Source organism: Notothenia rossii, assembly GCF_949606895.1.
Source record: "Notothenia rossii genome assembly, chromosome: 4".
Classification (NCBI taxonomy): domain Eukaryota; kingdom Metazoa; phylum Chordata; class Actinopteri; order Perciformes; family Nototheniidae; genus Notothenia; species Notothenia rossii.
In genome coordinates this window covers 90,974,497-91,000,907 of record NC_136902.1, presented here as the reverse complement: position 1 = coordinate 91,000,907, position 26,411 = coordinate 90,974,497, and the positions used below count along the sequence as shown (strand labels likewise).

At 41.3% G+C, this 26,411-nt stretch overlaps 1 protein-coding gene across 2 annotated transcripts in view; it reads left to right on the top strand.

The window, feature by feature from the left end:
* The window catches only part of LOC307036162 (uncharacterized protein), a 69,382-nt gene that overhangs the window by 7,867 nt on the left and 35,104 nt on the right, over window positions 1-26,411 (top strand). Inside the window, exon 3 of one of the 2 annotated variants that reach the window (XM_079676238.1) lies at window positions 372-4,765. The exons of the other annotated variant lie outside the window; for it this stretch is intronic. Within the exon in view, the coding sequence (XP_079532364.1) occupies window positions 372-2,076 (1,705 nt within the window). The 3' untranslated portion in view covers window positions 2,077-4,765. Of the gene's footprint in view, window positions 1-371; window positions 4,766-26,411 lie in introns of those variants that run through there. 2 annotated transcript variants of the gene reach the window in all.

Genomic DNA, 26,411 nt, shown 5'->3' with positions numbered 1-26,411 from the left:
CTCTAAGCCTCCAGCAGACATCTTGCTGAATACACAGACACACAGCTGCGAGGGGGGATTCAGCTAGACGACTGTATACAGAGATGATAGGTCGGGACGTGTCACGTGTGCCACATGTCGCCAATGAGGTCATAGGATCCAAATCCTGGATCTGCTCGTTTGCATCTCCGTTTTTATTTTTTATTTAGAGATGTGGGTACGGAGAAAAAGAGAGAGGGTTTTATTTTCTGACACTTTGTGAGTTCACTGACACACCGGGGACACATATTCATGTATAATAGACACCAAAAAGTGCCTTTTGCATGATAGGTCCCCTTTAAGTTAATAACATTCAGTAGCTATTGAGCTAATCTCTTTCCTTTTGTATACAGGAACACCTCATCCAAATATGACAACATCAACTACAAGAAAGTTCTGATGCAATCAGGACCTCCCTCCGTCTACCAACTGATAACAAAACCTGAGCAAATTGGCACAATAAGAAAACTGACTCTTGGTGAGAAAGATCCAACAAGGATAAACAAAACCATCTTGCTTGTGGGCGAGACAGGCTCAGGAAAATCCACTCTGATCAATTCTTTGCTGAACTACGCCATGGGAGTGGAGTTCGAACAAGATGTCTGGTATCAGATCGTACAGGACGAGAAGAAAAGTCAGTCAGAAAGTCAGACTTCAGACGTGACGGTGTACGAGGTCTTTGGATCTGAAGATAAATATCTGCCCTTCTCTCTGACCATCATTGATACGCCTGGATTTGGACATACCGAAGGAACTGAACAAGATGTCCTCGTCAGCGAAAGACTTTTGGACTTGTTCCGCTCCAGGGACGGAGTTAAGGAGATCGATGCAGTGTGTCTGGTGGTGAAAGCAACAGACTGTCGACTGAGTGACCGCCTGAAGTACGTCTTTGATTCAGTGGTGTCTCTGTTCGGGAAAGACATTGAGAGAAGCATCATAGCCCTCATCACAAACTCACACTTCTTCAGCCCTGATAATGTTCTAGACGCTCTGAAAGATGTGCATATCATGTGTGCAAAAGACGATGATAATCAGCCTGTTCATTTCCTTTTTAATAACGCCCAGAAAACACAGAGAAATAAGAAAAATGAGAATGCTCTGAAGTATGCTTGGGACTCAACAAAGGAGCAGATCAGTGAATTTGCAGATTTTCTGAAAAGCACCAAACCTCAGGACCTGACAACGACAGTGGAAGTGCTGAATGCACGCATCAGACTGAAAGCCTGTATCCACAACCTGCAAGAGAGGATTGAGTTTATTGAGCAGAAACAGGGAGTGATGTCACAGACTCATGAAGCCCTGAAGGAACACGAACAAGACATGACAGATAACAAGGACTTGGAGGTAGAGGTTGATGAGGTCTTCAAATGTAAAGAAGCGATCAGTGAGAGAAGATGGTGGGCGTTTGGGTTAAACTATGGAGGAGCTGTCTGCTGTGAAGTCTGTCAGGAAAACTGTCACCATCCATGCACCCTGGCCTGGTATCCAAAGCACTGCGAGGTCCTGCAATACAAATGCACTGAATGCAACAAAAAGTGTAAAGTACCAGGCCATAAGAAGGAGCTCTACTGCACTGTGTGCACTGGGAAGTGTCACGTATCCAAACACGTGAAAGAAAAGCAATGCACTAAATGTGAGGGTGAGTGCAGCAATCCCACTCATAAGAAAACACCCTGGAAATATGTGAGCAAGACACGGAAAGTTAAGAAGACCATACAAGAGATGAAAGACATGTATGAAAAGGGTAAAGAAGAAAGTGAGAAGAAAGTGAGCCTCTTGGAAACTCTTCAGAAGAACATAGAAGAGTTTCAGAAGGAAAAAGACCAGTGGCTGGAAGAGTCTTTCGGACATGTGGTCAAACTGGAAAAGATAGCCCTCAAAGTGCATTCGATGTCCACTCAGGTGCACCTGGACTTCCTGATTAAGAAGATGAAAGAGAAGGGAGACAAGGAGAAGGTCAAGAAACTGGAGGAGATGCAAATTAAAATGGAGAAAGATAAACGAGTCCATCAGGAGAGGCGCTACGTTCCCAGTATAGGATTTGGTAAAGCAAAGTAAAAAAGTTCTACACTGTTGATGAAATGTATTTCATTCGACGGAGTGTGATGTTGATATAATGGCTTCATTGGAGAATGAATGTGTGATAACCTTTTTACATTTTAAATGTGTATTTCCTGGAAACAGTGCCCTTTGTGGAGTCTATTTGTATATAACATTATAAGACTGATTCTTATTATTACATGATATGCTTATTGTGCTCATGAGATTGCTATGACTATAAAATAAATAGACACAATCACTAATCCCAGGTTCTGATGGGTTAGATACGAAACGAAGGGAAAAGTCATAGAAGAAAGTTTTAGCTGGCATTATGAATGTTGCAAAAGCCAGGTGCACACTGTAGGAGACAAAGAGTTATTGAGAAAAGGAGATCGCTCTGACCTTGGCCGTGTGTGTGTGCTCAACGCCTACGCATAACTGGGAATCAGTGTAAATGGAGGATTCCACTATCTATTGTAGAAGCTTCAGCAAAACAAATTACGTAGGATAGCGTGACTAGAGTAGGGAGGGACCTTCACAGGCCGGCCGAATGCTGATTGGAGATCGTGTTGCCAAGAGACTTTGTCTGAGTCTGTGCACCAACCAGAGAGACCAAAGTCTAAACCACAGGTCTCTCCATCTAGTCTCAACCAATCATAAATTTACAGACTGTCGACTGAGTGACCGCCTGAACTACGTCTTTGATTCAGTGGTGTCTCTGTTTGGGAAAGACATCGAGAGAAGCATCGTAGCCCTCATCACAAACTCACACTTCTTCAGCCCTGATAATGTTCTAGACGCTCTGAAAGATGCGCATATCATGTGCGCAAAAGACGAGGATGATCAGCCTGTTCATTTCCTTTTTAATAACGCCCAGAAAACACAGAGAAATAAGAAAAATGAGCTTGCTCTGAAGAATGCCTGGGACTCAACAGAGGAGCAGATGAGTCAATTTGCAGATTTTCTGAAAAGCACCAAACCTCAGGACCTGACAAAGACAGTGGAAGTGCTGAATGCACGCATCAGACTGACAGCCTGTATCCACAACCTGCAAGAGAGGATTGAGTTCATTGAGCAGAAACAGGAAGTGATCCAACAGACTCATGAAGCCCTGAAGAAACAGAAACAAGACATGACAGATAACAAGGACTTTGAGGTAGAGGTTAATGAGGTCTTCAAATGTAAAGAAGCGATCAGTGAGAGAAGATGGTGGGCGTTTGGGTTAAACTTTGGAGGAGCTGTCTGCTGTGAAGTCTGTCAGGAAAACTGTCACCATCCATGCACCCTGGCCTGGTATCCAGCACACTGCGAGGTCCTGCAATACAAATGCACTGAATGCAACAAAAAGTGTAAAGTACCAGGTCATAAGAAGGAGCTCTACTGCACCGTGTGCACTGGGAAGTGTCACGTATCCAAACACGTGAAAGAAAAGCAATGCACTGAATGTGAGGGTGAGTGCAGCGATCCAACTCATAAGAAAACACCCTGGAAATATGTGAGCAAGACACGGAAAGTTAAGAAGACCATACAAGAGATGAAAGACATGTTTGAAAAGGGTCAAGAAGAAAGTGAGAAGAAAGTGAGCCTCTTGGAAAGTCTTCAGGAGAACATAGAAGAACTTCAGGAGGAAAAAGACCAGTGGCTGGAAGAGTCTTTCGGACATGTGGTCAAACTGGAAAAGATAGCCCTCAAAGTGCATTCGATGTCCACTCAGGTGCACTTGGACTTCCTGATTAAGAAGATGAATGAAAAGGGAGACACGGAGAAGGTCAAGAAACTGGAGGAGATGAAAAGTAAAATGGAGAAAGATAAAAGAGTCCATCAGGAGAGGCGCTTCATGTCGGGTATAGCAGCAGGATTTGCTAAAGCAAAGAAGGCAGCTGTGTAAAAAAGTTCTACACTGTTGATGAAATGTATTTCATTCGACGGAGTGTGATGTTGATATAATGGCTTCATTGGAGAATGAATGTGTGATAACCTTTTTACATTTTAAATGTGTATTTCCTGGAAACAGTGCCCTTTGTGGAGTCTATTTGTATATAACATTACAAGACTGATTCTTATTATTACATGATATGCTTATTGTGCTCATGAGATTACTATGACTATAAAATAAATAGACACAATCACTAATCCCAGGTTCTGATGGGTTAGATACGAAACGAAGGGAAAAGTCATAGAAGAAAGTTTTAGCTGGCATTATGAATGTTGCAAAAGCCAGGTGCACACTGTAGGAGACAAAGAGTTATTGAGAAAAGGAGATCGCTCTGACCTTGGCCGTGTGTGTGTGCTCAACGCCTACGCATAACTGGGAATCAGTGTAAATGGAGGATTCCACTATCTATTGTAGAAGCTTCAGCAAAACAAATTACGTAGGATAGCGTGACTAGAGTAGGGAGGGACCTTCACAGGCCGGCCGAATGCTGATTGGAGATCGTGTTGCCAAGAGACTTTGTCTGAGTCTGTGCACCAACCAGAGAGACCAAAGTCTAAACCACGGTTCTCTCCATCTAGTCTCAACCAATCATAAATGTATGGGCAAAGCCCTGAATAATCAAATGTATTCACTCACGAGGTTCAGGGCTTTTTAAGGAAATAGTGGTTACAGATTACAGCTTTGCTGCCTGTGATTTCTATGACCTGACGGAGTCCTTGGCCAAGTGAAATATATCTTTTGCTCTCTTTTAATAAATAGTTGAACTTAGAAGTTGTCTGTCTTTCCTGGAATAAAACACAACACGCCCTTTGTGGTATAATATGTAATAGCCACTCTATACTTCACTGTGCACATTAAGGCCAATGTATACTTTCCACGCCTTTGTGACCCAAAGTGTTCGATCGCCATGTCTGAGAGGATCCACATGCAGCTAACCTTTTTTACTTATGAACACGAGGACCGTTCGCTGGCTAACGTGTTGACTATATGCTCTTCTAGCTGGTTTACAAGAAGCAAAAGAAAAAGTTAACAAACTGAATGATTGTTAGGAAGAGAGGTTGACCTGCCATTACCAACATGAATATGATTTAAAAGTAACCATTAGCTATTTTGCATTAGACCAGAGGTGTGAGAAGTACTCAGATATTGTACTTGAGTTAAAGTAGAAGTACTCAGATCTTGTACTTGAGTAAAAGTAAAAGTACTAAGATCTTGTACTTGAGTAAAAGGAGAAGTACTCAGATCTTGTACTTGAGTAAAAGTAGAAGTACTCAGATATTGTACTTGAGTAAAAGTAGAACTACTCAGATCTTACTTGAATAAAAGTAGAAGTACTCAGATCTTGCTTGAGTAACAGTAGAAGTACTGCAGCGAGTAAAGAGTTTCCTTTAGGCAGTTTGCATCTATAACTTGTTGGCTATTCTTAGTTGCCTATTTCAGACTTAAGTATTGTTAGTTGAGTTCAGCTTTTTTTTGCTGCATCATTTATAAATTTTTAACATTTCTTTGCATAGAATGCTGATGTTTGTGTTTTTTTAACTATCTATGATGACTTAAAGGTGGGCTAGGTAATTTTGGAGAAACCAGCTTGAGTGCGCTAGAATTTGAAAATACACAGCCGGAAAAAATCTGCCACTTCCTCACAGAGCCCCTCCTCCAACACACACGAACGCGCACATGACCAATGAGGGCACGAGATAAGTTTGTGCACAGATGGAAGGCTGACAGGCAGGTAGGCCATCCAGTTACTTTAGCCGGGCCGGCTCAGATGATTGGTCGTGCTTTTTACAGTACCACGGCTTCCACAGATGATATTTCTTTATGGATTTTTTTGTCAAAGCACTTCAGATATTCATCGGGTTGTTAAGAGCACTCCATGGAATATAACAATAAGTATATCTCGAGCCGGTTTCTCAAACTTACCTACCCCACCTTTAAAATCACACCAATAATATTTTGTATGAACTGTATAAGTGAGGACCACTTTGAAAGAAAAGTCCTGTTTTTTGCATTTATACCTTTTTAGATATTCATCAGTGATTTTACTTTATAATTTATTCATTGTAATCCTTTTTAATCATTTGTAGCTGAATATTATGTGTAATAAATAATAATAGTGGAAACCCATGACTTCCCTTTCCCTCCAGCTTGTGTTCAGGCTGGTCTGCCACCTGGTGGCTTTCTGCCTGAACTGCATCTGCACTTTCATCCTGGAGTCTTTGACAGAGGGCCAGGTAAAACACTTCCTTTGTTTAAAATGAGCACAACTCCACATGTTCTAGGTCCTATGGGGTGCTAACATTATATATATATATATATATAATATACATTACACTATATATTATAACAACTCGCACACCATCATTACATTGGTTTCAAAAGATTGTTTGTTTTAGGCCAAACTCCAGAGTTAGCAAAGGCCTTCAGCCGGGCCAGCCATTCAGCATCTCCCATCGCTTTGTGGGTTTTGGGTTTAGTGCTCAAAGTGTTAGAGCAAACTACAGTGCAAAGCAAACAACATCCCTCCTTTATCCCTTAAACACACACTTATACATATTATCATATAGGCTAATACTGATTTAAAGCAAATTATGATATCATTTAGGGCTATCTAGCCTATATTAAAACAATACACTGAAACCATGCAACGCATAAACAAACTCATAAAAAGCCCCCGTTATCGATAGGGATCTCAAATTACAGGTAATATTCAAGTTGGTTATTGTAGTAGAACCTTAAGAAGTATACACGTATACACCGCACCGCCCCTATTGTCAACAACTATCGTAATGTATCGCATTATATCGCATTAAGTATGGAGGGGACTCTGACAGAGGATTACTCAAAAAGTACACAGTAAAAGTACTTCATTTTATTTCTGGTAGCAGTCAAACTAGTACCGAGTCCAACAGTATCAGTTTCATTCAGAACGTATGGTAACAAATATTTGTATCGATCATCAAATATAGCAGGGCAAAAAATGAAGAGCAGCTGATTTGAAAAAACAAAGTGGAGAGGCGGCTGAGTGACCGCAGTGCAGAATCGCTGTATAGTTTAATCTCCTAACAATGTTGTCCATTTTAGACACAGGCTTATTAAATTTACAGCCCTTAATAACATCCATTTTCTGGGCTCAATGTGTGTCTTGGCCGTTTTCGTTGTGATCGCTAAATTCCCCTTGTATCCCCTTGTTTATAATATTATCACCGTTCCAAGCAAACGAGTGCTTTTTGTTTTGAAATCACTTCCGTGAGTTTCAACCCGCACCTCGCTCCAATGACCATTAGACCATTTAGTAAGGTAAAAAACTAAAAGCAAAAAGGCCTCTCAGACGCTCTTCCGTTTACTTGTTTAATAAAGAAAAACAAATGGTCCGTAGATACACGGATTAAAAGTCTTACATGTTTTGATTCTTTCTTTCTTTCTTTCTTGATAGTCATGTGTTTATTTGGTTTTGCATTTTATCCAAGCATTTGGCACATTTTGTTCTCAATATTCTTTATCCACGATGCATTTATGGATTGGAAGAACGATTGACTTCCTTTTATTCCTTATAAGGATGTCACAAGGAAAACGTCATTCTTGTCATGTTTATGAAGCCACCCACCTGCTTCTATATATGGGCTGGTTTAGCTCAGTGGTTACTTCGAATACAAGCAATCTCCAATTCTTCCGTCGAATGTCTCCTCGCGGGATCGAACCACGGGCGCTGTCCAATATTTTCTTTCTTCCTGGTCTAATGCTGTCGTCATGTAAAGGATTCTCATCAATACCATTTTACTTTCAAAATATGTCTCAGTTTGGACATTAAAATAGTAAAGACTTGAATCAGTGAAGCAAAATTGCTTTGAAAGAATATCTATGTAGATGTTGATTTTGTTTCAATAAATTAAATTGTATTAAACTAAATAATTCCATATACCGTGCCATGTCATTTTAAGGTAAATATACTTTCCCACTCCAAACGTAAAAACATAAATGTTTGGAAAGAAAAGTCTTACATGTTTTGTTTAATATTTGCTTTCTTTATAGTCACATGTTTATTTAGTTTTGCATTTATTCTAGGCTACATGCAATTGTAATTTGTAGTCCTCCATATTTTTATCCACGATGCATTTCTGGACAGGAAAAACTATTAATTTCCCCCATTCATTAATAAAGGTTCATCTTCTTCTTCTTCTTCCTTATATGGATGTCACAAGCAACGCGTCATTCTTATCGTGTTTATAAAGCCACCCATAGAGTGAAGAGCTGCGCTGGTTTAGCTCAGTGGTTACTTCGGACGTTGACTCTTCTGTGTCTCCTCGCGGGATCGAACCACGGGCGCTGTCCAGCGTTTTCTCTCTTCCTGGTCTCATGCTGTCGTCATGTAAAGGATTCTCATCGATTCCCACATTTTAGCCTACTTTCAAAAACGGTCTCAGTTTGGACATTAAAATAGTAAAGACTTTAATCAGTGAAGCAAAGTTGCTCTGAAAGAATATCTAATGATGTTGATTTTGTTTCAGTAAATTACATTGTATTAAACTAATTAATTCCATAACGTGCGATGTCATTTTACAGTAAATACATTTCCCACATACATGTTGGCAAAGAAAAGTCTTGCATGTTTTGTTTATTTATTTATTTCTCGATAGTCATGTGTTTATTCGGTTTTGTATTTATTTTATCCGAAAATGTGTCACTTTTTGTTCTCAATGTTCTTTATCCACAATTGCAGTTATTGACTGGAAGAAAGATTCATTTCCTTTAATTCCTTATATGTCTCAAGCAACATGTCATTCTTGTCTAGTTTATAAAGCCACCCACCTGCCTGAACATCTGCGCTGGCTTAGCTCAGTGGTTACTTCGAACAACAATTCACTTCCAGAATTCGTCCTGTTCTCTGTCTCCTCGCGGGATCGAACCACGGGCGCAGTCCAGTGTTTTCTGTCCCTCTGGTCACACATGCTGTCGTCATGTAAAGGATTCCCATAAATACCAACATTTTACTTTCAAAACTGTCTCAGTATGGACATTCAAATAGTGAATACTTGAATCAGTGAAGCAAAGTTGCTTTGAAAGAATATCTAATGCAGTGGTTCTCAACCTGTGGTACGGCTCCCACTAGTGGTACGCGGAGGAATCTGAAATATAAAAATAAATAAATAAAAGACCGGAGAGGTTTCTCAATTCTCAAGTTTCCCCTCCTCGACTCCTCTCCTCGAGACTTGGTGCCGCGCACAGGAGATGCGAGCGGAGGACTGAGGAGGGGAGCTGAGGAGAGAGGAGTGGAAGCAGCAGGCGGTTAGAGAAATGAGAACTCCTCTCCTCTGAGCGGTCATTTTAAAGAGACGTCGATTAATGATGACAGGAGGCACAGCAGCACTCTGATGGACAGATGTGTTCATGACGACTTATATATATTTACATTTAATTCATTGACAGTGCGGTATAATGAGACAATAACAGGCTACAGATGCGGACACACACACACACACACACACACACACACACACACACCCACACACACACACACACACACACACACACACACACACACACACACACACACACATTTATATAAATATATACTATTTCAGAATCAAACAAGTATGATTTGATTCTCTCTCTGGTCGCTGAAATGGGGAATTGAAATTACGGGCCAAAAGTTGTACAAGTATTAAAATTAAGCATCGGACACCAAACCAACTGAGACCCGTCTGTCCGCCGCATATACGCACTGTACAACACACACCTACACACTGTACCACCATACTTGCCAACCCTCCCGATTTTCGCGGGAGACTCCCGAAGATCTCACTGCCCTCTCCCGGTTTCGTCCCGGGGTCGTATTTCTCCCGCATTCATCCCCCCCCCCCCCCCCCCCCAAGTTTTGAAATGCTCCCGATTTATGAGGTCTCAAACACCTACACACTGTACCACACACACCTACTGCTCCTAAAGCATACAAATACAGAGAGTAATGTAGGCCTGTTATACTGAGTGATATATATTGTACACACTGCTCTGCTTTCTGCACGGACCTCACAGCTGTTCTCACTGTAAACATCGCGTTGCGATGAAAGCAGTTACTAATATAATATCCAGGGGATGCATGCAGAGCTGTCATTGGCTGAGATAAGTCCGGCCGTGCGTCACGCCTCCACCGTTCCCGGAAATGCATCCGTGGAGGAGCCGTGGAGGATGCATCAGTGTCTCCTCGGTTAGAGCTCCTCCAGCCCTCGAAGTGCATTTAGAGAAATTAGATGTCCTTCAAAATGGCGCGCTGAAATTCCTTTCCGGGTCACTACCGGAGGACCGAGGAGTCGGGGAGTCGAGGAGGGGAAATTTGAGTCTTGAGAAACCTCTAAAGTGTTTGCTGTGCCCTCTCTCTCCTCGGGGGAGGGACGGTGTCGTGTCCCCTGTTCCCGGTGAGACTGTCACCCGGGGCAGATTGTCCTCATTGCAAGCATACAGTTTGAGCAGAAGCAGAGCAGATCGGCACTATTATGGAAGCAACTTGTCTCAAAGGGACATTGTGTTTCTTTATCTTTTTTGTATATTTTATGAATTTATTTTAATAAATGTAATCCTGAGTTTTGTTGATTGTTGAGCGTAATAGAGGAATATGATTTACATTGTTGAGGTTTAGGATGGCAGCTTCTTCTTGCGTTGCACTCGGAGATAAATAGTGGAGACGGAGACGATGAACTGTCCCTAGCCCTTGAGCATTTTTTATTCCTCTGCTTCACAGGTGATTCCTTCGCTCAGCCGAGCTAACTTAGAAGAGAACAAAAGATAGACAGTGAACACGAGCATCAGGTGAACACACCCTCATTTACATGACGCAAGCCTGGTCATTACGTAGCACGTAATACTACAGTGCCTCACAGTGGTACAATAACAGTATTACATCCCTATAGTACAGAATAGACACAATCTCTCTATACATACAATAACTGAGGACATACAGTATGTAAACATTTCCCTTAACACCCCCACTTGTTCTCAGGTTGCTGTATTCCAAAAAATGTAAACAAAATGAAAATGTGGACCTCCTCTCACATTTTAAACTCCAAAAACGATTCCTGCAAACTTCTTCAGTTTCAGCTTAGTTACAGGTTTTGTCATTATGTCTGCCACCATCTCTTCAGTAGGGCAGTACACCAGAGTTACTTTCCCATCCTTTACAGTTGATCTTATGAAGTGGTACTTTATGTCAACGTGCTTACACCTCTGTCTGCTTACAGGGTTTTTGGCTAGGGCAATTGTTCCCTGGTTGTCCTCATACACTACTGTTTGTGTATATTTGTAATCATCGATACCCTCCAGTAACTGCTCTAGATATATACACTCTTGTATAGTTGAGGCCAGAGCCATGTATTCCGCCTCACAGGTGGAAAGTGCCACTGTAGGCTGCTTCTTACTCTTCCATGAGACTAAAGAGCTGTTCTTACTGAGGCTTACACAGTATCCTGTGGTACTGCGCCTGTCGGTGACATCAGATGCCCAGTCGGCATCACTGTAGGCTAGTAAGCCTAGCTTCTCACTATCGTTTCTTCTGAAACACAACTCTTTCTCTATCGTGCCTCGAAGGTATCTTAACACGTGTTTCACAGTTACCCACTGCTCCTCTGTAGGCTCAGCAAAAATATTCTGATAGTTTGCTCACAACAAAACTTAAATCTGGCCTTGTACATGTGGTCAGGTATATAAGGCTGCCTACCGCCTCTCTGTACATCCTGACATCATCCATTTTCACTGCATTTTCTGTATAGTCAAGTTTTTGATCACAGGGTGTTTCTCTGGGTTTACAGTTTTGCATGTTAAACCTCTCCAGTATCTTGTTAACATATTTTTCCTGTCACATCTTTACACATCCATCCGAATGTTTGAAATCGATACCCAGAAAATGTTTTAGGTTGCCTAAATCTTTCATCTTAAATTTGGCCGAGAGCATCTCTTTCACTTCCTTCAGTATTTTGTCATTGGTAGCTGCAATGATCAGATCATCAACCCAGATAATTATTATCACCTTTCCACCTTCTGTCTCTTTGGCATAGACACAGTGGTCTGCTGGGTTCTGTGCAAAATCGTCTTCAGTTAAACAATCGTGCAAAATCCTGTTCCAATTTCTACCGGATAGTTTTAGACCATAAAGAGATTTTTCTATCTTACACACTAGACCTTCCCCTCTTTCTTCGTAACCCTCTGGTTGTTCGATATAGATTTCATAATCTATAGGAGCGTGTAAGTACGCTGTTTTTACATCCATCTGATGCAGTAGCAAGTCCTCCTGTGCTGCTTTCTGTAACAACATTCTTACACTCGTCAAGCTGGCCGTGGGGGAAAAAGTCTCTCCATAGTCAATCCCCATCCTCTGGCTATAGCCTTTGGCCAAAAACCTTGCTTTGTACTTGTCCATTCCCTCAATATCACTTTTGATAGAGTAAACCCATTTGCCCCCCACTGTCTTTTTGCCTTTTGGCAGATTTGTCAGGGTAAATGTGTTGTTGTCGTTTAATGATTGGATTTTGTCATCCATGGCTTTGACCCACTCTCTTGAGTCAGTTGACATCATAGCCTCCTTAAATGTCTGTGGAATGCCACATACAGCTCTGTAGCAGTAGTCTATGGTAGTATGAATCACATCACTATCACTGTCTTCAGTTACAAAGTCCTTTAAGTGACTTGGTTTCCTTCTGTCTCTAGTCGGGTATCTCCCACCCTCAGATTCATCCTCTGTCCCACTTGGTTGTGTTTGGCTACTGTCGTCAGACATAGTTACTGGGCTGTCACTTTGTGCACTAGTCTCTTTAGCATTCTCTGTACTCTCATGTATCTCCTGTGTGACCCTGCTAGCCCTAGCCTGCCTCACACTGTCTTTGTCATGATTTGGGTCTGACCCAAATGTCCGTGTCTGTTTCTCCACAGTTACCTTGTTTACAAACTTGACTAGCCTGTGCTTTTGTACTTTCTCAGTATCTGGGTGATAGAACAAATACGCGGGGCTGTTCTTGTCATAACCCACAAAACGCCCCTGAACACACCTGGAATCAAGTTTTCCCATGTCCTGTTTGTATGTGTAACATACAGACCCAAACTTCTGCATTGTAGAGACGTTAGGCTTTTTATCTGTCAGCATCTGGTAAGGGGTTTGTCCTGTACGCATGTTAAAACATCTGTTACGCACTATGGCTGCTGTTTGGACAGCGTAGTTCCATAACTCTTTTGGTAGCTGACTTTCAGTTAGCATACACCTACCCATCTCAAAAAGAGTACGCCAGCTTCTCTCAGCTGTACCGTTCTGGTGGGGTGAGTACGGGGCTGACGTCTCATGTCTTATCCTATTTTTCCTTAACAACGTTTGGAAATCCCTGCATGTGAACTCTGTGCCGTTGTCTGACCTTATACACTTCACTTTCCCGTATGGGGCTGTATCTGCTAGGAATCTTTCCGTTGCCTGTACCGTGTCACTTTTAGTTTTTAGAAAATATACAAATATTGGACCCGAGTAGTCATCAGTGAATGACTGTACATATTTGTAACCATCTCTTGACTCTGTAGCTACTGGACCGGCTAGGTCCGTGTGTACCATTTGTAATGGAGCCTTTGCTCTACTATCAGGGTTTCTATTTCTGGTTTGTACAAATTTCCCCTGAATACACACCTCACATTCTTGGTCGGGTTTATCTGTTTTGCCCTTGATCCGCATACCTTCAACCACATTTTGCATTTGTAGCACATCGTCATAATTACAGTGGCCTAGTATTTCATGCCACATCTGTACATCATGGCAAGCATTGCATTTGTCACTATTCTTACCTTCAGTGTGCAAATAATACAACCTGTTGTACACATGAATGTCAAACCTGGTACCGTCTTTATGTATCAAAGCGTCTTTTCCCTGCTTGAAAACGACCGTGGCTCGGCTGGCGGTCGCTGCCTTCACTGAGAAGATGTCCTGGGGATATGACGGTATAAACAACGCCTTTCTCAGAGTAGTGGTATGTCGCCGTCCTCCGCTGTCGACCAGGCAAACCTCTGCCTCTCCCTTGCATTGAGCGACGCCGTTGCACCGGGTACCGTCTGCCAGCTCCACGCAGTGTGTCTCTGGCTTGAACGTGTCATCGAAGTTTTTGAACTTGGTGATGTCCGTGATGATGTGTGAGGTGGCTCCTGTGTCGACCATCAGGCCCTTCTCCTGGATGCTAAGTGCTGGCTGCCGCTGGACCCCGTTTTCTCCGTCTTTGATCCTGAAGACGTAATCTGCGTTGCCGCCGCCGCCATCTTCTTCTGAGACTTTTCTCGCGCCATCTTGTCTGTCTTTACGCCTGCACGTGGCGTCTTTGTGTGTGTCACTTTTGCATTGACTACACCATGTCTTCTGCCGACATACTCTCGCTCGGTGGCCTTTTGTGCCGCACTTAAAACACACAATATCGGCATTGTCACTGTTCCTGTCATATGCACCTTGCTTGGCGGGCCGCCGTCCGGGTCTCGCTTGGGTCTTCACCACGTTATCACTCGACTCTGTCGTGCTTAATTTCTCTGTGTCTTCAAAACTCCTTAGCTTTGTCCTGAACTCTGGAAACGTTATATTGTCATCATTATGTGCCACGTGTATTGCAAATGGCCTAAACATCTCAGGCAGTCCTTTTAAAACCATGGCTATCAATAGGCCATCGCCTAACGTTTCACCTTCGTTCCGTAGCGCAGTGATGGTGGTTTCTGCCCGTATGATATAGTCTGTGACACTTTCACTGTTCGTCTTCTGAAGCGATGTCAACATGGTATACAAGTTTATTATCCAGGGTTTTCCCCTCCCAGCATAATATCCCCTTAATATCTTTAAGACTTCTCTTGCATTGTCGGGCGCATCCCTCATAATTAGCGAGAGGCTTTTGTCGTCTAAAAGTTGTATTAGCTCAGCATACGCGTCTGCATTTTTCTTGCCGTCTGCCGCTATCTCGGCTTCACTATCTGGTTCTCTTAGAATCGTGTTCTTTAACCCTAATAGGTGAAGGTGTCCTAACACTTTTGTCTCCCACAGTTCATACTTAGTTTCATCTCCGTCGAACATCAGTCGAGGCAACCTGCTTGTCCCTCGATGATCCATGTTAGCTTATCTTGCTATCCCGTTAGCATGCTGTTCGCCATGACTTTCTGACGGTGATAAATCTTCAAACTTTTCCACGAATGACTCCTGGGCCCATAACCTGTTGAGGTTTAGGATGGCAGCTTCTTCTTGCGCTGCACTCGGAGATAAATAGTGGAGACGGAGACGATGAACTGTCCCTAGCCCTTGAGCATTTTTTATTCCTCTGCTTCACAGGTGATTCCTTCGCTCAGCCGAGCTAACTTAGAAGAGAACAAAAGATAGACAGTGAACACGTGCATCAGGCCAACACACCCTCATTTACATGACGCAAGCCTGGTCATTACGTAGCACGTAATACTACAGTGCCTCACAGTGGTACAATAACAGTATTACATCCCTATAGTACAGAATAGACACAATCTCTCTATACATACAATAACTGAGGACATACAGTATGTAAACATTTCCCTTAACATACATAAAAAGCCTTAGCCCCTTTCAATGTATTTTATTTTTGTTTATTTCATGTTTAAATGTTATTGTCTCTTCTCTACCAGGAGGCAGAGTCGCAGTCTTACACGCTTCTCTGCGCTCTCTCCTAGGCAGTCATCCATAGGAATCCCGAACCCAATAAAATACCCAATATTAACGGTGTGTGTGTCTGCCCAAGGACAATTTAAGGTAAAACCTAATAGAGGTGTCATACATAATAACCTAATAAAAGTAAATGTAACAACTACTACAGTGCAACAAAACAGGAAGATTAAATGTGGTCTCTTAAACATAAGATCTCTAGCATCTAAAGCAATATTGGTAAATGATTTAATATCAGATTATAATATTGATATGCTGTCTCACTGAAACTTGGTTGAGACATGAAGGATATGTCAGCATAAATGAGGCCACTCCACCCAGCCATATCAATACTCGTATTGCCCGAGGCACGGGCCGAGGAGGTGGAGTTGCAGCAATCTTTGACTCAAGTTTACTTATCAATACTAAACAAAAATTAAATTATACCTCCTTTGAAAGCCTCATTTTCAGTCTTACGCATCCGACCTGGAAAACTTTGCAGCCAATCTTATTTGTTACAGTGTACCGTGCACCAGGTCCTTATTCAGAATTCTTATCAGAATTCTCTGAGTTTTTATCAGCTTTGGTTCTTAAAACAGATAAAGTAATTATCGTAGGTGACTTTAATATTCATGTTGACGATGATAAAAAATAGCCTTACTGTTGCATTTAACTCTATATTAGATTATGTTGGTTTCTGTCAGAGTGTAAATAAACCAACCCACTGCTATAATCACACTCTTGACCTTGTTCTGACTTATAGTATTGAAATTGAGCAACTATTAGTCGAACCGCATAATCCTGCTTTATCCTACCATTTCTTAGTAACTTTTGAAGTACTGTTACTAGACTACAAAGCATTAGTCAAAAGCTCCTGCAGCAGAAACCTATCTGTTAGTGCTATAGCCAAATTTAAGGAAGAGATTCCACCAATACTTAACTCGATAGCATGTCTGCATGTAGGGGAGGAAACTTATACAAAATGTACACCACCCCAAATTGATCATGTTGTTGATAGTGCTACAGATGCGCTGCGAATAAAATTAGACTCTGTTGCTCCTTTGAAAAAGAAGAAAATAAAACAACATAGATTAGCTCCATGGCATAATGCCGAAACCCGCAAAATAAAGCAAAAGTCGAGACAACTTGAAAGGATATGGCGTTCCACTAAACTTGAAGAATCTCGTTTAATTTGGCATATTACTCTCAATGAATATAAGAAAGCACTGCGTAAAGCGAGAGCAGCATACTACTCTTCATTAATAGATGAGAATAAGAATAATGCAAGATTTCTTTTCAGCACTGTAGCCAGGCTGACAGAGAGCCACAGCTCGACTGAGCCTTCTATTCCCATAGCACTCAGTAGTAATGATTTTATGTGCTTTTTTAACAATAAAATTGTTACTCTTAGAAACAAAATCAATGACCTCTTGCCTTTGACCAGTATAGTGTTATCAACAGCTCCCGGAAACGTAAGTTCTAATATTACACTAGATAGTAAACTAGAATGCTTTTCAGCCATAAACCTTGAACAATTAAATTCAATGATTCTCTCTTCTAAACCATCAACGTGTATCTTAGACCCGATTCCAACTAAGCTGTTAAAAGAAGTTTTTCCATTAATTAGCACTTCTTTATTAAATATTATGAATATGTCTTTATTATCAGGCTATGTTCCACAATCATTCAAAGTAGCAGTGATAAAAACCGCTTCTTAAAAAGCACAACCTCGATCCAGAGGTTTTAGCCAACTATAGACCTATTTCTAATCTTCCGTTCCTCTCAAAGATTCTTGAGAAAGCAGTCGCAAAACAGCTGTGTGATTACTTAAGAAACTATGATTTATTTGAAGATTTTCAGTCTGGCTTTAGAACACAACATAGCACAGAGACAGCTCTGGTTCAAGTCACAAATGACATTCTAATAGCCTCAGACAAGGGACTTGTCTCTATTCTTGTCTTGCTCGATCTTAGTGCTGCATTTGATACTATCGACCATGATATCCTATTGCAAAGACTAGAGCACTTAGTTGGCATACAGGGAACTGCTTTAGGCTGGTTTAGGTCCTATCTATCTGAACGCTCTCAGTTTGTACGTGTCAACGATGAATCTTCCATGCAAACCAAAGTTAGCCATGGAGTGCCACAGGGCTCAGTGCTTGGACCTATTTTGTTCACCCTATATATGCTTCCGTTAGGCAATATTATAAGGAATCATTCTGTAAACTTTCATTGTTATGCGGATGATACTCAACTATATTTATCAATCAAGCCTGATGAAATTAATCATCTAAATAAAATTCAAGACTTCCTCAAGGACTTAAAAACGTGGATGACCTTACATTTTTTGATGTTAAACACGACCAAAACTGAAGTTATTGTACTTGGCCCGAAGAATCTACGAAACAAATTATCTAAAGATATACTAACTATGGATGGCATTCATTTGGCCTCCAGTGAGACTGTAAGGAATCTTGGTGTTATATTTGATCAGGATTTATCCTTTAACACCCACATAAAATCAATTTCAAGGACCGCCGACTTCCATCTACGTAACATTGCAAAAATCAGGCATATCTTGCCTCAAAACGATGCAGAGAAACTAGTCCATGCATTTGTTACTTCAAGGCTGGATTATTGTAACTCCTTATTATCAGGGTGTACCAAGAAGTCAGTCAAGTCGCTTCAGCTGATTCAAAATGCTGTAGCTCGTGTACTAACCAGAGTTAGGAAAAGGGACCACATTACTCCTGTTCTGGCTGCCTTACACTGGCTCCCTATAGAACACAGGATAGAATTTAAAATTCGTTTTCTCGCCTACAAAGCCCTTAATGGGCAGGCGCCATCTTACCTTAAAGAACTCATTATACCCTATTGTCCTACTAGGGCATTGCGTTCCAAGAATGCAGGGTTGTTGGTTGTTCCTAGAGTCTCTAAAAGTACAATGGGAGCCAGAGCCTTTTCTTATCAAGCTCCACTTTTGTGGGATCAGCTTCCAGTTTGTGTTCGGGCGGCAGACACCCTATCCATTTTTAAGAGAGCGCTTAAGACCTTCCTTTTTGATAAAGCTTATAGTTAGGGCTGATTAGATTCAGCCCCTAGTTTTGCTGATATAGGCTTAGTTTGTCGGGGGACATCTTAATTCTTCCTTCTCTCTGTCTATACCTGTGTACTCTCATGTTCCGATTAACCCAGCTTCCCCAATCTTTCTTTTTGGTGTTTATATACGCCGGGATCCGGAGTCATGGATGATCCTGCGGTCCTGTGTCATGGATCGCGATTCCTGGATCTTGAGTCGTGGCTGTGGTCCTGGATCATAAGTCCTGGATGGATATCCTCGTGGATTCATCTTCCTATTATACACACATGCATTTCCAAACATTTGGTCTACCTATGTTGCAAATGTATTATCTTTTCAATTTACACACGGCATCTATTGCACGTCTGTCCGCCCTGGGAGAGGGATCCCTCCTCTGTTGCTCTCCCTGAGGTTTCTCCCATGTTCCCCTTTAAACTGTGGGGTTTCTCTGGAAGTGTTTCCTTGTACGATGTGAGGGTCTAAGGACAGAGGGTGTCGTATTGTCATACTGATATTCTGTACAAACTGTGAAGTCCACTGAGACAAATATAACATTTGTGATATTGGGCTATATAAATAAACATTGATTGATTGATTTGTGATTTGTTTATTTTGTATGCGCCTGTTCCTAAGGGTAAATCATGAAATATCTGAAAGCCAAGTTGTATTGTTCTTGTAGATGTTTCAATTGTAAAAAGGTATTTTCCAGCCACCGGATGGTAGTGTCGACCTGCTTAATGCTTACATGTATTCTGCAGCTCACACACTGTTGAAATGAAATGAGGCAGAACCACCACTGTTGAATTTCGCAAACTAAAGCAAAACATAGACTGGTTGTAAAATAGATGCTAGATGAATAATGGCGTAGCCTCAGACACTTACCTAGTTCACAGCTGATCTTTTTTGAATGGACGCTTGTGTTTACGCAGCTACACGAAGCGACACATTTCTATAATAATCTTGTATCCGTATTTAGGGAAGTTCATCATCGCTTATGCTTTGCTCAAAGTGCAGCATTGTCGTTAAGATTTAGACAATATAAGATAATATAAGAGGTACTTTATTGATCAAATCCCAAATTAGGAATTGTTTACATTGCAGCAGCATAAAAAACAAGGCATTGCACAGAAGTAGAAATAACAATTCTAAAATGTAAACGTCTCAACATAGAAATAAAACAGAATTAAAAGTAGAAAATATAAAAGTTGACCGTGAAGATAAAACATCTATAAGCTACCTGACAAATAAAACACTATTGAACGGCCCATTTCCAGCTAACACAATATAAAGCAGGACATTATTTACATTAAGTGTGTATTATAAATATAATATATTTTGCATTGCCCCTGATGATACATAAATAAACAAAAATAAATAGATAAACAAATGTCTTTGTCTTCATTTCTCATCTTTACATTTCCCTGATTCTGAAGAGGTGTTTTCATGACTACGCATTCATGTGGTTGTACGAGTAAGTGCCGTGCGCATACCCATCAGCTCTTTGTGACGGTAACCCATAGTAACCTGTACAGTCCGCCTCCTTCCAGAAAAACCAGGCCTATCTCTGCATCTATCCTTTGAAACCAAAACTCTAACAAAAACCCTCACTAACTAAATTCCTAAGAACTGGACAAAGCAAAATACAGAATTGGCAACAATCCACGAACCTAGTGTCTAACATTAGTTACCTACGTGGTGAAATGTAAAGGGTACCCCACACTCCTCCACCTCCCACCACACACACATTCACAAAGCAGTCAAACACCGGCTCTTCGGTCAGCAGCAGGCCCAGGGTGAGAGAGGGAGAAGGCTTCCTGGGTGCCTCCTTTATGATCGCCCCTGGCTGCTGATAGGCCAGCTGAGGGTGAGGGGATCCAATCAGCCGTCAGACTCAGGTGCCCAGGCAGGTACTGATCAGCTGCTGAGAAAACAGGGAGAAGAGAAAAAAGCAGGAGGGAAGGAAAACACCACAAGTACAGCCTGCCTGACACGTAACACCCCCACACATATAAATCCAAACAGTACGTTTGGACCTGACAATAAACATTAACATAGCACGAGACAGTGCATCAGCAAGAACACTATCGGCCCCCTTTTTATGGCTTATGTCAAGGTTGAAGTTCTGGACAATCAACGACCAACGCATAAGGCTTTGATTGTGATTGTACATCCTTGAAAGAGAAACCAGGGGATTGTGATCAATGTATAGATTAATAGGTTTTACACTGGAGCCAAGATACACCTCAAAGTGCTGCGAGGCAAACAATAATAATAATAATAATAATAGCTTGGATTTATAAGGCGCCTTTCCAGGGACCCAAGGACCCAATATAGCTAAAGCTTCTTTTCCAATGGTAGAGTACTTCAACTGTTGTTTGTTAAACTTTCGGGAGAAGTAACTCACGGGGTGATCGATGGCCTGTGCATCTTCTTGTAGAAGAACAGCCACTGCCCCAACTCCGCTGGCATCGACCTCGAGCTTGAAGGGCTTAGAAAAGTCTGGTGCAGAAAGAACAGGAGTGCAACACAGAATACCTTTAAGGCTCTCAAACGACTGTTGACACTCACCGGACCAAATGAAAGGCTTTGAGGGACTGGTCAGCGTAGTGAGTGGGGCCGCCACCGAGGAGAACTTTCTGCAGAAACGGCGATAGTACCCTGCCATTCCTAGGAAGCGGTGAAGTTCCCTCCTGGTGGATGGCACTGGGAGGGAGGCAATTGCCCTGATCTTTGCATCAGCAGGGCACATCTGCCCTCGTCCAACCTGCTGACCAAGGTAGAGAACGGTACCTTTTCCAAACTCACATTTGGCAAGGTTAAGCGTTAGGGATGCGGCCGACAAGCATTTAAAAACCTCTCTTGAAGTTAGACATGTGGCTAGCCCAGTCTTTAGAATAGACAACAATGTCGTCCAGATATGCCTCACAGTTTGGAACATGTCCCAATACAAGATTTACAAGCCTCTGAAAGGTGCCAGGTGCGTTATACATACCGAAAGGCATCACAGCGTTCTGAAGGAAGCTGTCAGGCGTCACAAAGGCTGAGATATCGGAAGCACGCTGTGTTAAAGGAACTTGCCAGCTTACTGACACATTGTGCAGGACCAATTTCTTCGATGCAGTCATCAATGAGCGGTAAGGGGTGTGCATCGGGGACAGTGACAGCATTAACTTTGCGAAAGCCAGTGCAGAATCTGGGACTTCCATCCGACTTTGTGTCTAGCACGCAAGGGGAACTCCAGGGACTGGAACTAGGCCTTGCAAATCCGTTTTTAAGAAGACACTCGACTTCCGTTTCCATAAGCTCCCTCTTAAAGTACAGCCTGCCTGACACGTAACAGGTGCTTCACTTACATATTATACTATAACAACTCGCACACCATCATTACATTGGTTTCAAAAGATTGTTTGTTTTAGAAAACCAAATTATTCTGTGTTACTGAAATAAAGTATATCTTGCAAATAATCTTTTCTATAATTGTTTCTAATAAAAAAGGCATTTGTTCCCTCTGCACATTTACTTTAATAAAATGTTAAAAAGGTGATAGTACCTTTACTTCTGACCCACAATCCTTTGCACTACAGATATAGGGGAAGAGCAAATGGTCACAGTTTGAGGTGTAAAGTTGTAATTGTCTGCATGCAACAACAAATAGTACGTGAACTGCAGTATTAGTACTTTAAGTGAAGAACAGAAAACATTAAATGTAATGGAAGGTACAATTTGTTAAAGAGTATCAAGGTGAACATTTAAATTAAAGTACTTAAAATAGAGTCGTAACTGAGGAGCCAGGACACATCCTTTAATATTTGACTCTTTAGTTTAGAAGTAGGCATGGGAAAAAGATTCAGTCACTTCAAATCAATCCCACCTCCATGAGCTGCTGTAGCTCAGTGGTTAAAGCAGGCAGTCCATATGTAGATCACTGTGAGGTGTGGGTTTGATTCCCCATCCTTGCAGAACATATTCTGGGCTGTATATTTTTTTTAAATCTGTCTTCCCATAAAACATAAATTAAAAAATGTAAAGTTACTTAAAGAATTTTTACAAAAATTAAGCACATGCTATAAAAAAAGAAAGCCTTTAAATGCTCCCTGCTACCTGTATTCTGTATATGGTGTATAACTGTTAGTGTCTATTAAAAACACAAACCAGTGAAAACTGAATAGGGGGATAAACAAAGGTTCTTTTTTATTTAAAATGCGTCTATTCTTGTTCCTTTTGCCTTTTATCTGCTCCTTGCTGCTCTGACCCTGTACGTTTCCCCGCTGTGTGACGAATAAAGGTTTTCTGATTCTGATGTGTTTGGTATGTGTGAGAGAGGGGTTTACCTGAAGTGCTGTTTTCACAACAACCCCAGCATCTGGGCTATACAGCGGTCCTCAACACAAGGTCAGCTTTTAGCAAAGTGTACATCTCTTTTTATTCCACATATTTACATATTATTACAGTATACAATATTTATTCTACTGTAAAGTGTATATTTACCTCCTGTTTTATCTTGTTTCATTTCTGTCTATTTATTTGTATTCCTGCAACTTACTTGCACTATTATATATTATATATTTCACTATTTTGTGACACTATTTTAATTCAGAATCAGAAGAATCAGAATCAAAAGAATCAGAAGCAGAAACAGGTTTATTTCCAGGCTGAACACATAAGTGGAATTTTAATTGGTGTTTTGTTGCAAACATTCAAATAAGTGCCAACCAACTCCCAACCCAACGTATCCTCTGCGACCCCATCACTTTCCATCGTTGGTGGGTCCGTTCTTCAGCTTTCCAGCCTTGGGTTCATTCTCAGAACCTGAAAATAAAAGGTAAATAGTGAAAAAATGACTGGAAAATGTTGGAAAACAACCTGATCATGAAGGCGATGAAGAACAGAATCTGTTTTCCTCTCCAGACTCATGTCAGACATTACAAGATAAATAAGATGAGGTACTACCGATCCCAGAGGATGTCATCAACAACATCTTTACAATATGCTAATGGTGGAAATCTTCAGTAAAAACACAAACTCACCTCCAGAGACGCTGAGATGGTTCGAACCAGACACGTGTAGTTTCCTGTGTCGTCACCTTTCAGCTCCATAGGACCTGGGAATGGGAAGGTTCCAATCAGCCTGTCATCTCTGTAGACTAAGGCAACACAGTTCTCCAGACAAGCATCTGTGGTGTTGCAGTGAAGAGTGACATTTTCTCCAGGCTTTGCCTTCACCTCTGTGTCAGGAGAAAAGCAGAAAGGCAAAAGTCAGCTGTGCATTCTCACACATTATACAGAGGGGAATCACAGTATGAGTACAGAGGTGGAAGAAGCACTCAGATATTGTACTTGAGTAAAAGTAGAAGTACTCAGATCTTGAGTAAAAGTAGAAGTACTCAGATCTTGAGTAAAAGTAGAAGTACTCAGATCTTGTACTTGAGTAGCAGTAGAAGTACCAGAGTGTAGTAATAGTCTGTTACAGTAAAAGTCCTGTATTCAAAATGTTCCTCAAGTCAAAGTAGAAAAATTATTATCAAATCAAAGTTTATTTATAAAGCACATTTAAAAGCAATTTTTTTTTGGTCAGGCCAAAGTGCTGTAAATGTAATAGATACTACAATCACATAAAAACACATTACTACAATCACAATAAAAGACAATAAATTACAACAGATATATAAAAAACAAAGGGAAAAGTCAGGAGTCATGCTCCACTCTGACTAGAAGGCCAGGGAGAAGAAGTGTGTTTTAAGAGTAGATTTAAAAACCCCTAGGGTCTGGGCCGACCTCACATGGAGGGGCAGAGTGTTCCAGAGCCTGGGGCCAGCTGCTGCTGCGAAGGCTCGGTGCCCTCGGGTTTTGAGCCTGGTCTTGGGCACTACCAGCAGCAGCTGGTCAGCAGACCTTAAAGCTCTGCCTGGGGTGCAGCGCTGGAGGAGTTCAGCTATATAGGCCGGAGCCAGCCCATTATCAAAATATAGTGAAAGACAGTAAAAGTAGTCATTGTGTAGATTGGTCCATTTCAGAATAATAGATATGATATGTTTTATAATGATTGATCATGAAAGTGTTCTCAAAGCTGGTAAAGGTGCAGCTAGTTTGAATGACTTTGTATACTGCAGGGTAGCTGGTGGATTTACTCCAGGTGGAACTAAAGTCTGATTTAACACTTGATTAGATTTCACATCATTCATCCAGATCTGTAAAGTAACTAAAGATATTAAATAAAAGAAGTACAAAGTTGCAAATAATTGTAATACTCAAGTAAAGCACACATATCTCACAATTGTACTTGAGTGAATGTACTTAGTTACTTTACACCTCTGGATACCGATGGATCACTGGCACAATAGCCCATTATCTCTTTAGCGCTAATGTTAGCTCACCTCGTGGAGCAATGCCTTGCCACATGGAGCAATGGCGGATAAAAAGCATAAGAGTCTCCGCGCGGGTTAGATAAAAATTTGTCTACAACTACGCAGCAGTCTACCGGCTTTGTAGTCTACCAGCTTTGTACAGTATGTTTACCTGTATATTATATGCTATAAAGAATTTCTGTGACATTCAAATGAATTAAATAAGGAAAAATGAGTTTGTAGTAACAGAGCGAGGAAAAACCCAGTTTAGCGAGGCGCAATGCTACGTCGCTACAAACTTAACTCTTATTATCGCTTCATATTTTCCTAATATCAAACTCACCTCCCACAGGTGATGCAAGAAGAAGGCCGGTGAATACGATCAAAAGAGCCAACATTGTTACAGACTTGGTCATTGGAAGCTCCGGTCTGAAGCTAAGCTCGGATCAAAAGGAAGCTACCTCGTTTCCTCATCACTTATAAGGTGAGGACGCGGAAGTGACGTGCGGGGCTAACGTACGGAAGTGACTTACAGAAGTGAAGTTCGTAAAAAAGAGAACTATTTTATTTTTTTACATGAAATATAGATATACCAAAAAAACTACGTAAAGTAAGACAAAATACTGAGAATAATAAAATAAAAATATGTTCAGTATTGTTAAAGTGGGAAGAAACTGTTCATATATAAAGTACTATAACTCAAACTCACCTCACAGCAGTTCAGTACTAACTGGGAGTGTTTCAGAATCAGAGACGGGTTTATAGCCAGGTGGGTTCACACGTACGAGGAGTTTGAACCCGAATGCAACAAACAGGAACAGTTTGTAATGAAGTTCAATTTCAAAACCCAGCTGGTAATGAGCACAGATATATAAAAAGCAGACAAACCTTTTTTGTGAAGCAGAGGATGGAGAAACCAGCAGGCGCCCAACAGGTCGACAGGAAAATTATATCCAAGTCTAATAAGGAGATATATAGATCGATCACTGACAGAGCACAAAGTGAGGGGGTAAAAACTGCTGGCTGTGTCTGATAAGGAACTAGGATGGCTAAACAAATCTATGTAAAACATTTGACACACCCTGTAAGGTACTCAGAATTTAGCAGAGGAGGAAGAGGAACCAAATTATGATCAATAAATGTATCTACCTATCCATCAGAGGGGGCAATCCAGCACACTTTGACACACACACACACACACATTTTGCTTACATGTTGTTGCTGTATTTAGGCGTATTTACTGCTGGCATTTTCTAAAAAGCAAACATATTGACAGACAAACATGCCCAATTTAAAACACGATGAATACAATACAATAAAAACAACTGATACATGTTTTG